This window comes from Tupaia chinensis, unplaced genomic scaffold (genome assembly GCF_000334495.1).
Source record: "Tupaia chinensis unplaced genomic scaffold, TupChi_1.0 Scaffold000355_1, whole genome shotgun sequence".
Classification (NCBI taxonomy): domain Eukaryota; kingdom Metazoa; phylum Chordata; class Mammalia; order Scandentia; family Tupaiidae; genus Tupaia; species Tupaia belangeri.
Window position 1 is genome coordinate 6500658 of NW_006159850.1, and position 16466 is coordinate 6517123.

Sequence of the window (16466 nt, forward strand, 5' to 3'; positions counted from 1 at the left end):
TGGCTGGGGCATCCTGAGCCCCAGTGGGCACCACCAGGCCGCCTTGCCAGGCCGGCTCTCTGACCACGACCATGACCCACCCACATCCCCCGCTAGCACGTACGGCTTTGACTCGTGCGGGTTGGGGTTGGGCACAGGGTCGGTGAGCCGCAGCTCGAACTCGGCACAGCGCAGGTGCGTCTCGCGGTAGTGCTGGATGAGGGCGTAGATGCTGGTGAACATGAGGTTGTCAGTCAGGTAGTACTTCATGGTCCCGCCCTCCATGGTGGAGCGGATCCGGCAGTGCTGGACTCGGCCCGACCGCCTGTGGGAGAGGGACAGCTGCTGTCAGCGCCAGGACACGCCCCGGCCCACAGCCAGGCCGAAGCCTCAGCTCCCCGAGTGGCTGCAGAGCCCACGCTGCTCTTAGAACAGACGCTGGTTCGGCGCAGGCAGCGCTGCGGGCGTCACTCCAGAGGAGTCTACCCACTTCTCCCACCCACCACCCCCTCTAACCCCACAATTCCTACTCCAGGGCAGGACATCTGGACTCAGATCCCAGCCCTGCCATTTAAGAGCTAAGTGGCCTGGAGCTGGTGAGCCATCCTGCCTGGGCCTCAGTATTATTCTCCGAGTGGTCAAACAAGAACAATGTCACCTCACTAAGAGTGAACGAAATCACACACAGACGCGTCTGGAGCGCTGCCCGGCCCCGGTACGCGTCCAGAGGCGTGAGCTATCGGTAGCATTTGCATGTTATTGGTGGAACGGTTTCTATCCTTCTGGTCTGACCGTCCAGGAGGTCCTCTGACCAACCCCCAGAGCCATATCACAACATTCTCATACAGACGCCATCAGTCCCTCTCCCAAACAGTCCACGAGACCCCTCCATTACACACCTTCATCATACCCTGCATTTTCTTTTTTTTAAGGTTTTTGCCATAGGGCACATGCACTTGCGGGGGGGGAGGGGAAAATCACCCCCAAGGAGAGATGGCCACACCACAATCCCTCCTCTATTTTCCTCTTGGGATTTTGAGCAAGCATGCACATGTGCCCAGCATGAGTGTCAAGCAGCTGGATGGCCACACCACAATCCCTCCTCTATTTTCCTCTTGGGATTTTGAGCAAGCATGTACATGTGCCCAGCATGAGTGTCAAGCAGCTCGGTCAAGGACTCGAACAGAGTCTGGCCATGTGGGAGTCCAGTGCTTTAGCCACCATGCCACCTGCTGGCTCCCAGATCCTGCACTTGCCATTGCTCTCACGACACGATAACTGGCTGCTGTCTGCGTGGTTTCACCTTGTTGCCCTATCCTTCAACACTCTTCTCCATGAGGTCAAGGACATCGTCTGCCCATTCGCTGCAAAATTGCCGTTCTCAGCACAGAGCGAACATGGAATAAAGACCTTTTAATGACGCAGGCCTGGGTGAGCCCATGAGCGAGCGAGCAGGCTCACCACAGCCCTAAACAGCTCCATAGGCCACCAGGACCGCTACTCCACAGATAAGGAGATGGAGATCTGCAAGTCTCAGAGGGCTGTCCGGGACTGTCGCCCACGCCGGGGCCAGGGTGAGGGGAGGTGAGTGAGGCTGCACCATCTAGGTGCAGGTCCATCTTTGTTTATGCCGCTACTCCACAGATAAGGAGATGGAGATCTCCAAGTCTCAGAGGGCTGTCCGGGACATCTAGGTGCAGGTCCATCTTTGTTTACATGTTGATATTGTGCTGATATTGTGTTGACATACGTGTTGATATTGTGTTGATAGTGTTGATATTGTGCTGATACACGTGTTGATATTGTGTTCATCACAGATACTTTGTTTTACTTTGTAGCCAGGGGATGTGTGCACTGGCTACAGAGAGACAGTGAAAAGAGAGAGGGAGAGAGACCGCACAGCCCTGGAGTGTGGTCACCACAATCACTTGTCCTCCATTTCTCCATCCTTTAGGGATCTGGGGCATGCATGCACATGTGCCTGGCATGTTTTCAAACTGCCAGAGCCAGGATTCAAACCACTTTCAGCCACGTGAGACATGGCTCCCTTGAACACTAGGCCACAGGTTCATCCCTGCATTACTTTTGATTTTAAAAAATCTACTGCCCACAGGTTCATCCCTGCATTACTTTTGATTTTTAAAAATCTACTGCACAGGGACCGGCAGATGACATAATGGTTACATCGCTGGACTCCCACATAGTGGTTTGAGTCCCAGACCCAGCCGCTTAAAACTTACACCATGCACATGTGCATGCGTGTCCAAAATCCCAAGAGGAGACTGGAGGTGAAGGGACTATGGCATGGCCAACCCTCTGGGGCGGGGTGATTTCTCACCTTCTGTCTTTCTGTCTCTCCAGTGAGCGCACGTGCCCTATAGTGAAAATCTACAAAACAAATAAATAAATAAATCAGATCTACTGCACTAATCTTGATTCCTGAGGCTTTAGATGGCTCTTAGAATACGCCCCCAGCTGAGTGCCCCGTGCCCTCACCCTATTCCTGGCCCACACAGCTCACTACGTGTCCCTGCCTGCCAGTTCCAGTCTGAGCTTGTGCCGTCTGGCACAGCCAGCTGTGAGGGGAGGGCAGCATGCCCGGACAGGGGACATTACCAGAAGGACAGTGTGTAGTCATCAGGGTAGGTCTCGCTCTCTCGCACCAAGAAGGTGCCGTCCTTGCCCCCGGTCTCGGCGCAGTACTCCTGCAGCAGCTTCTCGGCGCTCGTCCTCTTCTCGACCTTCTTGTGGAACCATTTCTCCCCAAAGTGCAGCTCTGTCGGGGGCGTGTCCTGGGTCACAAGAGAGGAGGAGTTTCTGAAAGCCTGGACCAGACCCCAGCATCACCAGGCGGGTCCCTCCACTGCATCCTGACTTGGGGCCTGGGTGACACCGAGGGCCTGGCCCCAGCCTGCCCTCACCCAGGGGAGCCCAGGAAGGCTGCTCCCACTGCCTGGGACCAATTTCTCACAGAGCCATCTGTGGTGGCCTCCTCGCTTTCTCAGACATGCGGGGGAGGGTCCCCAGTAGCACCCTCAGTTCCGTGGGATATCTGAAATTAATACTGCCTGGGGGCTGCGATCAAGAAATGCTATAAAAAATGATAGTGGCGAGAGAGCAGATGCAGGAAAGCCCAGGCGGGGCTGGGGGGACACCTGAATGCCCATCTCTTTCCAGAAAGCATGGGCCATGCTCTCAGGCCAAAGAGGCCTGGTAGCGAACAGGAAAGAGCTTGGACCTCATTGGTTCAGCACCTGGGCAGGCCGGCCAGTTGGAGGTGAGTCAGCCAGGCCTTGGTACCCGAAGAGGAAGCCCCTTAGGGCTTGGGATGCACTTACCAGCTAACTGTGGGGGAAGAGGGGCCACACAGGAGCTCTCCCGGGGCCCTCAGGTTCAGCCCCGCTCAGGAGGGCACCAGCAGCTGAGTCTCTACCTACCTGGGGCGGCTCCTCCTCCACGGTCTGTTCGATGTCATCACTGAAGGACAGCTTGGCATCGGCAATGGCGCAGTAGTGCCGAGTCCATTTCTAGGAAGCAGAGCTGGCGTTAGTCCCCTCAAGGTCTCTGCCCCATCTGAGGAGCTGAGGCCATGCCTGGAACCACCCAGGGTCCACTGGGGCTGGCCATTCCCAGTGTCAGAGACACGGATAGTGACAGCACTCAATCCCCTCCAGGGTGATCCTTCTAAAATTTATCTACTTATTTTGGATTTCTTTTGTCATTTTCAAGACTTAAAATCAGTATGTGTAAGGGCAAGTACAACTTAGTATCAAATTTCTATTGCACATTTATTTAATTCTCAGCCTTTTATGAAAAGTGCAATTGTTTTCTGTGTCATGATTATCTTTCCTATTTTTAAGAGTTATAGAATTTTTCAGCCAGTTTGTCTAAAGACCTTTTCTGCAACATTTCATTATGCTTAATTCTTTGTTTCAATTTTAACCATTTTGAATATTTATTTCAAGGATGTAGAAACAGACATACAAAAATATGCTAAAATGGGGAACCAGCAGTTAGCGTAATGGCTATGTCGCTGGACTCCCACGTAGTCGACCGCGGTTCATGTCCCGGACCCGGTGGCTTAAAACTCACGCCGGGCGCGTGTGTGTGCATGCCCAAGATCCCGAGAGGAGAATGGAGGAGAAGGGATTGCGGCGTGACCATCCCCCCTGGGGGGTGATTTCTCGCTTTCTGTCTCTATGTCTCTCTCTGTCTGTCTGGCGAGCGCACGCGCCCTACAGTGAAAATCTCTCCAAAAAAAAATATATATATATATATGCTCAAATGGATTTGCATGTTAGGGTTAAGGGCTGTGAGGAGTGAGAAATGCCTTCTTACTGAGAAAGAGCTTGAAATCCTTTACTCTCATCAAAACCCAAGATTTGGGACCAGCAGATGGTGTAACGGTTATGTTGCTGGACTCACAGTAGTTGACCATGGTTCAAATCCTAGACCTGGCGACTTAAAATTCATGCCAGGCACGTGTGCGTGCGTGCACACGCAAAATCCCGAGAGGAGAATAGAGGGGAAGAGACTGCGGTGTGGCCACTCCCCTGGGGGTGATTTCTCTGTCTCTCCAGCAAGCACATGTGCTTTATAGCAAAAATCTCTCTCTAAAAACATAACGCAGAAGAAAAGTAGATTAATTTGGAAGATGAATTCACTCGGCTCGAAGTGTGAGTAGGACAGGAGTCATCTCCAGGCTCCTCAGCAGGACGGGGAGGGCTGTGGCCACAGCAGGCGTGGGCGGGGATGCAGGCCCACCTGGTCAATGGGGTCCCACATGTACAGCTCCCCCTGCTGCTTGTGCTCATCCTTCTTGTCCTCCACGTTGACATCCACGTCTCCTCGGGGGCCAAGCTTCTTATGCTGAGAGGGAAACACACAGCCTGTCTCCCTCAAGATGCAGGTTAGTCCGGGAGCCCAACTTCGAACCAGCGTCCCCCAGCCTGGCTGGCCAGCGCCCTGGCCAGCAAGCTCTTGCCTCCCCTTCCTGCCTCAGCACCTGTGCACAGCCTGTCACCCGCCTGGCTTCTCTCCCCCTGCGCTCAGCTCTGCCCTTGGGGAACCGCTGTCCTTGCTGACCTGACCCAGGGCAAGGGCCTCCTCCTCCTCAGAGGAGCTCCCTTTATCACTTGATCAAAAAACACCCCACACTCCCCTTCCCACCCCCAGCCTTTCTTTAGCCCCTAGATCTGCTTTCATTTTCCCATGTGATTTTTATTTAAATTCTTTAAAGTTTGGTTTTTTGCACCAAAATAAACTCATACTTTTATTCCATTTTCCATCGTTAAGCAAGGCATGGCTGCACCCTGAACTTGAGCGGCTTATGAGCCACAAATTAATTGGCCGTCAGGAAAGTCATCGTGTTTTTCTGTGTACAAACGCGTCTTGACTTTCCTGCCGACCTGATAGTTTCTCAGTGTGGGGGCTGGAAGTTCATGCTCAGGGTGTCCACGTGAGGGCCGTCAACCTGACAGCATCGCTTCTGTACGCCTAGGCTAACGGCAGGCTCTCACAGGACCACTGTCACACGTGCAGTCCACTGCTGAATGGACACCAGCCGCTCACCTCCCTCATAGGTCATGCCACTAAGTTCCCACCCACGGAACATATGCCCAAATGACATCCACTGGCAACAGGAAGGAACCAGAAGAAAGCTCTGGGGGCCATGGCATCCCTTTTCCTCTGAGCTGAAACTCAGAGGTACCCGAGACCCAGATTCTACCGTGGAAATACGAACACCTGCCACCAGGCGTCTTCACCATCCCCGTGCCAAGGCCCCTGTGAAATCTGGGGGAGCCTATAGACCCCTTCCTCAGGATATTAACAACACATAAAATCACAAGGGGGAGTGATTATATTAAACGCTCATAGAGGTGCTTCTTTATTAATATCTAAAGTAAGACTGAGGCAGACCTAATCACCTCCATAATGCTGATGCAGGGATGAGTACCACGTTATTGTGAGACGTCTGTAAGAACTGCGTATGGGCTATGAAAACATCCGTTGCTTCTGCCAATGACAAAGCCCCAGTGGCTTGTTGCCAACACTTGTCATGGATGGAAACGTTAGGTTTTATGTGCAGGTTAATACAAATAAAAATGCAGTATTTTTTCCCCCGTGGAGTTTAGCTCCCTAAATCCTAGCCATGAATTCTGTAGCGGTCTGGGGAAGCCCAGCTGAAAACCCCTGCCTTGGGAGCTGGTAGAACAGGATGTGAGGATCCTGGGTCCCTGAGTCACCTCACGGACCAGAGCTCAAAGCTCACGAGAGGAAGAATACATGCACTGCTTTACACCGTGGCATAGCTGGTCTCCTAATCCTGGTAATTCAAACACCTAAATGTCACCTCGGCATCCCTGGGAACAGACGGCATTAACCCCTGAGGCCCTCGGGCACACAGAGGCACTGAGAGGCGAAACAACCTTGCTCAGGACCAGAGTCAGCAAGGACAGCGGCGCTGACCCGGCGCAGGCACCAAGCTGTGGGCTCCCAGGTGAGGAGCAGAGCACCCAGCAGCCCACCTTGATGATGATCTTCTCCCGCAGCTGGCTGGGCGAGGGCAGCTGGTCCGCGCTAGCCTCCGTGGGCCTTGTCAGCAGCAGGTCGCCAAGCACTTCCTTGAACACCTTGGCCATGTGGCGTTGCTGCTCCACGCTGCAGTGCTCCTCGATGGACAGGATCACCGGGAAGCTGAGGGCGGCAGCGACCAGGTAACTCAGCAAGGGGAACGGCCCTCCCTGTCTGCCCTTCAGGGGACCCCGCTGGGCCCAGGGCACCCGGCACCCTCCACATCTGCCCATAGAGGGCTAGGTCGACTGGGACCCAGCAGACTGGCACCCTGTCTGCCCTACAGGGGGCCAGGGCCTGCTGGGCCCCAGGGAGGCAGGCACTCTCCATGTCTGCCCACAGAGTCTGAAGTCAGCTGGGCCCAGAGGAGGGGACACCAGCCTGCTGCTCGGGGCACACCTGAAGGAGCAGACCTGGACCTGGGGAGGGCGCTCAGAGCAGCTCTGATCTCATTCGGGCCCTCCCAGCCCACAGCCACCTTCCGGATGCCATCCTTTCCAGGGACAAACCCTACAGCAATTTTTTCTCAGTTTTTCTATTTCAACCCATTCACATTGTTTAAACTTAGCCCTATCCCCAAAAGAACAACTCCCTACATATAGACAAGGCGAGAGACAGGACTGAGCACCAGAGTGTGCTTCACCTACCGTCACTGACGCCAGTGTTTCTCCCGTGTCCACCCGTGTTAACACACTGTACCATACACAGTTCATACACAGTTCGCATACGTTTCTATGTAACCTGTCCATGCATGTGTGTACATACAGACGTGTCTGTGTATATTTATGTCACGTGAGGGTATTTACGTATCATTTGTATGTGTGCATACACAAGGATTCTCGATCTATGGGAATTAAGATCTGTAAAGTCACGCTAACACCGATTGGCAAATACCTCAGCCATTGCTCCAGAGAGACACAGGGCAGGGCCTTTTGAACCTCTGGTCACGCTGTCACCCATCAAACAAGACATGGCCTTATGGGATCAGCAGTTGGCATAATGGCTATGTCGCTGAACTCCCATGTGGCCAATCGCAGTTCAAGTCCCGGACCCGGACCCGATGGCTTAAACTCACACCGGGCGCGTGCGTGCCCAAGATCTCGAGAGGAGAATGGAGGGGAAGGGATTACGGCGTGGCCATCCCCCCTTGGGGGTGATTTCTTGCTTTCTGTCTCCCTGTCTCTCTGTCTTTCCAGCGAGTGCAGGCCCCCTAAAGCAAAAACCTCTTAAAAAAAAAAAAAAAAAAAAAAATAAAAAAAAAAAAAAAAGACATGCCCTTGTTTCTCGCACATCTCTGGTTAAAGACCTCCTATTTAGTATATACAAAGGGCCTTTTAAAAGTTATGGAAATACATGTTTCTTTTTTTCTCTTTTTTCACCAAAGTAAACTCATGCTTTTATTCCGTCTCTCCAGGCACTGTCTGCCACGCCTAACACTGAGCTCTTGGCCAGCAACAGGGCAGCCCACGCCGCAGAAGCTTCCCACTCGCATTCTCTCCATAAGACTCTCACGGCCTTCCTGCGCTTAGGAGCTCGAGCAGGCCCGTCAGCACGTGCCGGGGCCACTTGACACAGCGTCATCACCCACAGAGGGTACACAAACGTGAGCGACGTGGCAGTCCACCAGCGGGACAGGAGGTGGGCGGGGCTTTGTCCAACCTCAGCTGGCGCCTGCGCCGGGAGGCTCTAATTTCCCGCCCCGTTGCACGTGTGCACGAGGGATCTCGGGCGTGCTCTGAGATTTCAGTGGGGGTTACACACAAATGTGAGCAAGGAGACAAATTCGCAAATACAGAACCCGCCGATGCGGACTGACTGTCCACACGGTGCAAACGTGGGTGTGCATTCGCACACAAGCATCCGTGCATGTGTATCCTTGCACACACGCCGCTGCGTGTTTCTGTTTTTCTGAGCCATCTGTAAGGAGGTGTGGACATTCTCCGCCTGTGCCTCTCAAGGATGGGCACCTTCTCCACGGCGGCAAAGCGCCATGATCGGACTCAGAGAAGTGCACTGATTCAATGCCCTCGCCGATCAAGGCCACTAAGTCTCCCAGTCCTCAGAGAAATGGGGTGCACAGCGCTCCCCCAGAATCCAGCTGAGGCTGTACACTGCAATTATTCAGAGCAAAATTATTTTAAAGACTGCTCATGTCATTACTGTAAAGGAGGAAACCATACCGCTTGGGAGAAATGAAAGCAAATGTGAAAATAAATACATGATGTTTAAAATAAAGCAATGTAACCATGTTTCAACCATAGCCCACTGCTCCCGGGAAGCCTGAACCTGCGTGAGTTCCCCACCTGGTCCACACACCCTTGGAGAACCTTCCGGATAAGAGGCTCTCAGAGCCCGGGGCCCACAGAGCAGCAGTCAGGCACCGCACCCAGGAAGTCAGACCCACAGGGCAGGCCGGCCTTTGAGTCCTGGCCCTCATGGCGCCAGGCAGGGCACATGGGCCAGTGCCCAGAATCCTGCCGGAACGGAAGATTGGAGGAAAGAGAAATACGGCGTGACTCGGTCTCACTGGGGGGTGCTTGCTTTCTTTCATGCCTGCACCTTATGGCACAGAAGAGAAGGGGGGAGCGGAGGAGGAAGAAGATGAGGACCCAGAGGAAGACAAAGAAGAAGATGAAGAGGCAGCAGCAGCTTTCAGAATCAACGGGACCTAGTGGGTTTGGTGCCGAAACTCAGATCGACAGCAAAATCAGAACTGAGTGGCATGATTTACAATCTTTTTTTAAAAAATCCTTGAGCAGCCGGCCAGTGGCATGGTGGCTAAGATGGCTGGATTCCTCACCGCCAAATGTGAGGTTCAAGTCCTGGACCCCACGGCTTGAGAAACACACCAGGTGTGTGTGCTTGCACGCCCCAAACCCCCACAGGATGGAGAAATGTGACCATGCCTCATGGGGGGGGAGGTACTTTCTCACCGTCTCCCCCCCCCAACTCTCTCTCGTGAGCACACATGTCCTCTGGCAAACATTTTTTTAAATCCCTCTTGATGTGATGATGTATGAATATTTATTGTGAAAAACATGAATAAGGTTGATTCCAGTTCTGACCTATAGGTGCCAGATGATTCTAGACTTATTTTAAGCAGAAGAAATTCCTCTCACTGTAAGTGAGACCGTGTTCTGTGAGTGAGTGTCAGCTCACACAAGCGCCCACAGTCCTGGAAATTAAAGCCAAGTGTCAAGAGGCCTGAGGGCAGTTTCGGTCTCAGGGACACGGGTTCCCACAGCCCTCGGCAGCTGGCGGAGGTCAGCACCGAGAGGGCTAAAGCTACCTGGGGGGGATGCTGAAATGGAGAAGGCACAGGTCCCATGCGAAATTACAAGATGGAGAACGACAGAGCGCAGAAAGGCTGTGGCTGTTTACTGAGCACCTCCTCCCAGGCGAGGTGCTGAGCACGTGGTACGTGTCTCTCACTTCATCCTCATGAAATGGCTCTGGGAGGCACAGACAATGACCACCCCTGCACGATGTGGGCAGCAAAGCAAAGAAAGGGCAGGGTCCTGCCCCAGCTGGCAATGAGCAGAGCTGGGCTCAGCTCCAACGAGGACTCCGGGCCCAATTCCTTACTGCACGGGTAGAGATCTCCCTCCCGCCACTGAGGCTGCAGAGGGCCACCTGCCGGCTCTCAGAAGTGCTCCCAGACCAGCCGCGGGCCAGCCCCGTCTGCTCGCCGCATCCTGCCGACCTCCTGTTCTGTAATTCGAGTTCTGCTCAGACACGGCCCTGCCTCTTGTCTGCAGCTTCTCTGGGGCTGCTTTCACACCTCGGTTATGGGGCTGAGAAGGTACACAGAGACCTGAGGACCCACAGAGCCTGCGATATTTCTACCTGGCCCTTCACAGAAAATTCCGTGGACCTCTGCACTAGACTGAGACCCACTGGAGGGATTAGAGAAGGATTAGAAGTGAGAAGTCCTGATCTAAATGTGGCACTCACTTAACCTCTCTGTGGTTCAGGTCACTCATCCGTGAAAAAGGAATAGCATGCCCACTTAGTGGCAAAAAATCAAGACGACCACGTGCACTAAGATCTAGCACAGAGCCTGACCCTAGGGGGCGCTCACGGAACACAAGCACGCATCAGTCCTCCACATGCAATGCCGCACATACATGTGCTTGGGGGCCCACCAATAGAAACAGGCCTACCGGGAACAGGGCCGAAACAGGGAATAGACACAGGAAGAGAATTTTGATCATCCCTCTCTTTTGAAGGGTTCTGAAAGTGGGGCCAGGCATTGAACATGAAGGGAGGGAGGGACACAGGAAGGTCACAGAGCCAAGGAGTGACTTGCCACCTTGACCCAGTGGACGCCAGCACTCCACTGAGGACCTAGCGGTGACTCTGGCCAGCCCCTGCGGGTAACAGGGTGAGAGCAGGGAGTGCCTGTGTGTGGCGTGTGTCCGTCTCTCCTCCCAACCCTAGCCGCTCTCCCCTTAAAGGCAAGACACCAGGAACAGCCGACTGACCTTGAGGAAATGAAGGCGTGATCTCTGATGGCCTGGACGACGTCATCGAACTTGATCTTGGTGGTCCGCGTCCAGCCGTGGTAGATGATAGGCTTCCCATCAGGCCCATCCCAGCAGTCCACTGCGGGGAGAAACATGGCGGCCTCAACCCCACCACACACAGGCCCCGACCTCAGACCTGCTGCTGGGCCGAGCGTCTCCAGGTCGGCACCACCCTAGCCCAACTCAGATACAAGGACGGGGTGGGCAGACCAAATTGCTATGCTCAGAGCAGACACGAGGACACAGGGTCACCTGTGCCTACAAGACACAATACGACACGTGTCCCTGACGAGCTGGCTTCAATACTTTTTTTTTTTTTTTTTAATTTGCCAAAGGGTACATACGTACACGCACCAGAGAGAGACAAAGAGAGAGGGAGAAGAGAAAGCAACCCCCAGTGGGGTGTGGTCACGCTGCCATCCGCTCTTCTTTATTTCTCCATCCTGTTGGAATTTGGAGCATACGTGCACATGCGCTTGGCATGCCTCTGGGTCTGGGATTCGGGTTGGCCATGTGGGATCTGGCTCCCTTAAACACTAGACCACAGAGTGGGCCCTCAATGCTCCTTTTCAAAATATAGTTACAACTTTACTTTCTGATTTCACCTGCTTAGGCTTTGGTTTGCCTTTTCTTCCAGTAGAAATACAGAACAATGAGAAAATTATTTGTGAAGGTTCATTGTAAAACAGTCAAACAGAAATGGATCATGGAGGAGGAGAACTTCCCCCAGATTTTCAATCCCCGAAGGTACAGGACCTGGCAGGTTCCAGCTCTGTTTTTTCATGTTTGCTTCTTCCTGGGGTGGGGGGCACAAGCTTGGAGAATGTCTACAGAATAACTGCCACTACATTTTGATCCCATGGTGATACTCAACCTCAGAGCCTGCATTGGTGACCTGTAGCCAAATACGCCTACAAGTCTTTAGTGACAGAGCAAGGCAAGAAGGGACACAGGTGACAAGAGGGCGGGAGAGGTAAGGCCTCCACCAGCTGCCTGGCTGCAGGTGCACCTGGCCCACCTCCACACAGCTGCTCACCACCCCTAGGGCACCTGTCCAGCTGCTGAAACACAAAAGGTGTGTATTTGTCTCCCCCTAAATGCAACCCAGACAAGGGTCAGCCCTGTGGCCCAGCAGTTAAGGAGGCCGGATCCCACACCGGCAGCCACAATTTCAATCCCAGCCACAGCGGTCTGAGAACCACGCTGGGTGCACATGCATGCCCCAAGTCCTGGCAGAACAGAGAAACAGAGAAGGGGTGTGGCAATGAGTATGTCCCATTGGGGTGCTCTCTTCCCCACCATCTCTCTATCTCTCTCTGGAGAGTGCATGCACCTTTGGCAACTAAAAGAAATAAAGAGGAAGCAGAGGCAGGGCACAGGATGCCAGAGCAATCTCTGCTGCCAGCCCCCCCATTCCAGACTCTCCAGACCCCCCCCAAACCATGCAGCAGGGTTCGAGGTTCCAGCCAGACCCTCCAGGGGCCCTTCAGTCACATCCACCCCTGCAAGCCCCCCCAACTCCCACAGCTGTCCCTCCTAGCCCTGCCACGCAGGCCTTCGGACCAACACGGCGCCCCAGGCTGGCCCAGACCCACCGCACTCTCCCACATGAAAGAGCAACTCACACTCAATGCAGCGGCAGCCCAGGCGCAGACAGCGGACGTACGCCTCCGGGGATGACTCGCTGCGCAGCTGGTCCCCCGTGAGGTACCTGAGGGAGAGATGGCAGTGGCCATGGGAGACATAGCCCTGTGGGTGCAGGCCTGCACCCCGGGTGTCCTTGGGGAACTTCTCAGCCTGAGTCTCCAAGATCCTGAGTTCGTCCTGTCTAGAAATTGCCCAGGTTAAGATCTGGGCCAGGCGTACCCAACTGTGCGGCGACGACGGCCATGAGCCTTAGACATGGGCCACTGTTAGAGGATGCCCCAGCATGGTGACTATTCGAGTGTCAGGTCAAGACACTGTGGTCTCAGACAAAGGGTGTCAGGAGTGAGAAAGACACAGGTGGTCAGTTCATAGACCCCATGGTCCCCCCAAGTCCTCAGTCTAAACAGGCATGGACCCAAGGCCGGGCACAGACAGCGTCGAACAGCCACGGGCGAACGGCACTGTGTGACAGTGACCACAGCCAAGATTGCTGGTAAAGCACTCGTTAGCGCTCTTGTCACACCACAGCCCCTGCCCCTTAGCATGCCCCGGGTTTGGTAGGGTTCAGCATCCCGAGACACAGACTTGGAACGGCAGCAAGTGGGGAAGAGAGGACTGTGATGTCAACTCGCCCCAAAGACTTGCCGTCCACCCTGCCTGGAGTACAGCACGCACAAGGGCCTTCTCTCAGACCCCGCCTGGAGTGACCCTAAGTGCCACCCTAAGCTGAGTGCCCTGACCCTCGAGGGCAGACTCGAGTCCCCTACATGCTACTCTGCTTCGCAGTCAGTGTGAACTGCGGTCACTGCGAGATGCCAGAACTGTGAAAACCTGGGCTGCTGACCAGTTTTTAGAGGCACAGGGAAAGGACTGTTAATACAGTCCCAAATGGGACAGGCAGTGGCTTCCCCCTTCCCTTCCAGAAGCATCTGTGTCTTCCGGTCTGGGACCGCAGTGCTGCACCCTCCACCTGCTTCAGAAAGGCTTTGCCAGGGCAGGGCGCTGCAGCCTGGCCTCGGTGCCCTCCGCTCTGCCGCCCCCGGGCTCCACAGGACTCACGTGTTGTGTGACGAGGAGATCCAGTAGTGCGACAAGGGGTTGTTCATGTCCTGCATGTCCACCACGTCATGCTTCTCATCCCAGATGGTGTTTTCCCGCGAAAACAGGTAGGTGAGGAACTGAGAAATCAAACACAGAGCCGAGGGTACTGACGGGCGGGCCGCGTCTGTGCCCACGGGGAAGCCGCCAGCCGGGCTCCAGACCGCGAAGCCGGTTCCCACACAGAAGGCTCCGACGGCGCAGGCCGCACCGACAAATGTCTCGCTGCTCTGGATGTTTCCCTTTGCAGTGTTTACCCTGAAATATCGGCTACTGTGAGAACATATGCCGCCCATATGGACGGTCTAGGGCATAAGAGAAACAAGCATTTGTGACTCCTCCCCACCGTGGGAGGCAGAACATCACCAACGTCAGAACACCCGGGCCAGGGAATTTCACACCCCAACTCCTGGTCCCTGCAAAAATACGTGAAGATAAAAAAAAAGAGAAAGAAAAGGGGAAGGGAGCCCAGAAGCTTGGGCGGCCGGAGGCTGCTTTCTGTTGCCTGGGGGTGGCCTCACGCAGGGCAGGTATCCCCAGCTCCCATTGGGGCCCTCTGCCCTTGCCAGGCAGCACACCCTTCCCCACGCTACAGGTGCCCAGCCATCTGCGGTTTGTTCCCCTGCTCCTGGCGGGAGTCCCTCCCGGTAACGGACCCCCTCTAGTGGCGAAAGCGATAAACCCACTCTGGTAGCACTGTGAGTGGAGGAGGGTTTAGCTGATCTTGCTATTGAAAGTAGTTAGATTATTTAAGAAATTGTGTGATCAATAAAATGTGGTGGGGGGAAGGAATGGATCTGTCTGTCTTTCTATCTCTCTCTCTCTCTCTCTAGATATATATATGTACATACATATATATATATATATGAATATATATATATGAAACTAGAAATGGAACATTATGGATGACAACATGCATGATTAAGCCACTGTGCAGTGTATTCTGGATGGGAAACCGCATATTGTATGCTGTGACGATGTTTAGGGGATGAACGTAAATTAATTTTGAGAAAAAAAAAACACAAAAACTGTTTTTTCTTGAAATTAAAAAAAATGCATATTTGATGACCGCAGTAAGCTATACAGCCCCAGCTAGGTGCTACTTTATAGGATGCTCATTCTACTCACTGAGGTTTATGCCTAAGGGCAGACTTGTGTTCATGGATATGTACATATCAGCTGCGCTCGCTACTGGAAATATTTAGATTAATAAAGTTCATTAGTGAATCAATAAAATGGGGGGAAAGGCATAGAAAGCAACCATGGATACCAGAGACAGTGTGGGAGGAGAGTGAGACATGGCAGAGAGTGAGAGACAGGGAATCAAGGATGGCAAAAATAACAAAATACACAGGAAGCAAGAAATGGAGAATTATTTGTCGACGATAACACGTATGTTGATGTGCTTGACTGGGCCAATATACAGTGTATTCCGGATGGGAAATCTCATTTTGTTTGCTGTAATGCTGTATAGTGAATGGATATAAATAAATAAATTTAAATTAAAAAAAAATAAAGCCCTCTATCCTCCACAACATGGGAAAAGGCACACCAGACTGACCAGGTCAGCGGGCAGCGTCTGACAGCAGCCCCCAAAGCAGAGAGAACACACCCAGAAGCGGACCTCTGAGGACGCCAACGGGGACGCGGGCATGGCCCACTCACCTCGTCGACAAACAGGAACGGCTCCGCGGTCTCCCGCATCGTGTCGTCGATGAACTTCGTCATCCGCTCGCGGACTTTGTTGAGGTCCTGAGCCCAGAGCTCCTTCAAACAGAAAGACAAGAAATCAGCAAAGAGAGAAGGGACAACATTCCTCATCTCCCGGGGCCTGGCCCATTGTGAAAAAGGCCAGGACACCCGGGGCCAGCAGACGGCAGAGTAGTACGTCCCTGGACTCCCATGTGGCCGACCACAGACCATGATTGGAGTCCGGGACCTGCTGTCTTGAAAATCAAGCGCGGTGCCGCTACACGATTGTGCCTGAGATTCCAGGAGGAGAATGGAGGAAAAGGGACTGCAGCATGGCCATCCCCTCTGATGGGTCATTTCCCACTTCCCCTCCACCGTCTTTCTGGCTCTGTCTCTCTCTGTCTATCTCTCTCTGGCTGTTTTTCTCTCTCTTTCTCTCTAGCAAACACACACCTTAAGGCAAAAACCTCTACCAAAAAAAAAAGACTAGACACCCAGCGATGCTGAATTCACTTGCAGTCAAGGGTCAAGGACCACCTACAGAGACCTCGTTCTGCACACGGCCCTCGCCAGGGGCCTCACGTGTTTTCCACATAGGACAGAGCCAGATACCTTGGGCTGTGCAGGCTGCGCAGTGTCGTGTCTGTGGCAACCCTGCCATCGCTCGAGCACGGGTACAGGTGACACAGAGGCAGACAGGCGTGGCTGCGTTCCAGTGTGGCTGTTTATGAAAACAAGCAGGCCAGGTGTGTCCTGCACCACCGTTGGCCACCCCTGCCTAGGCTGGCTCCTTACACGTGGTTACATCGGCCTGGCTGGGCCTCCTCCTGCTAGCACATGGGTAAGGCCTCCTCTGTCGCCTCACCCTGACATGGAACTGCAACAGCACCTGCCACGCAGGCTTCGGGCCGTGTGCTCAGCACCTGGCACGTGGAAGGTGCTTAGATGGTG

The 16466-nt window shown here is 53.7% G+C and overlaps 1 protein-coding gene across 2 annotated transcripts in view; it reads right to left on the reverse strand.

Moving 5' to 3' along the window:
- The window catches only part of PLCG2 (phospholipase C gamma 2), a 167160-nt gene that overhangs the window by 63693 nt on the left and 87001 nt on the right, over nucleotides 1–16466 (reverse strand). For both annotated transcript variants that reach the window (XM_006152585.3, XM_027773492.1), the window contains exons 9-17: nucleotides 15489–15590; nucleotides 13785–13903; nucleotides 12704–12789; nucleotides 11037–11157; nucleotides 6507–6675; nucleotides 4744–4848; nucleotides 3417–3506; nucleotides 2596–2771; nucleotides 104–304 (exon numbers count right to left, since the gene is read on the reverse strand). In XM_006152585.3, the coding sequence (XP_006152647.1) occupies nucleotides 104–304; nucleotides 2596–2771; nucleotides 3417–3506; nucleotides 4744–4848; nucleotides 6507–6675; nucleotides 11037–11157; nucleotides 12704–12789; nucleotides 13785–13903; nucleotides 15489–15590 (1169 nt within the window). The remainder of the gene's footprint in view (nucleotides 1–103; nucleotides 305–2595; nucleotides 2772–3416; nucleotides 3507–4743; nucleotides 4849–6506; nucleotides 6676–11036; nucleotides 11158–12703; nucleotides 12790–13784; nucleotides 13904–15488; nucleotides 15591–16466) is intronic.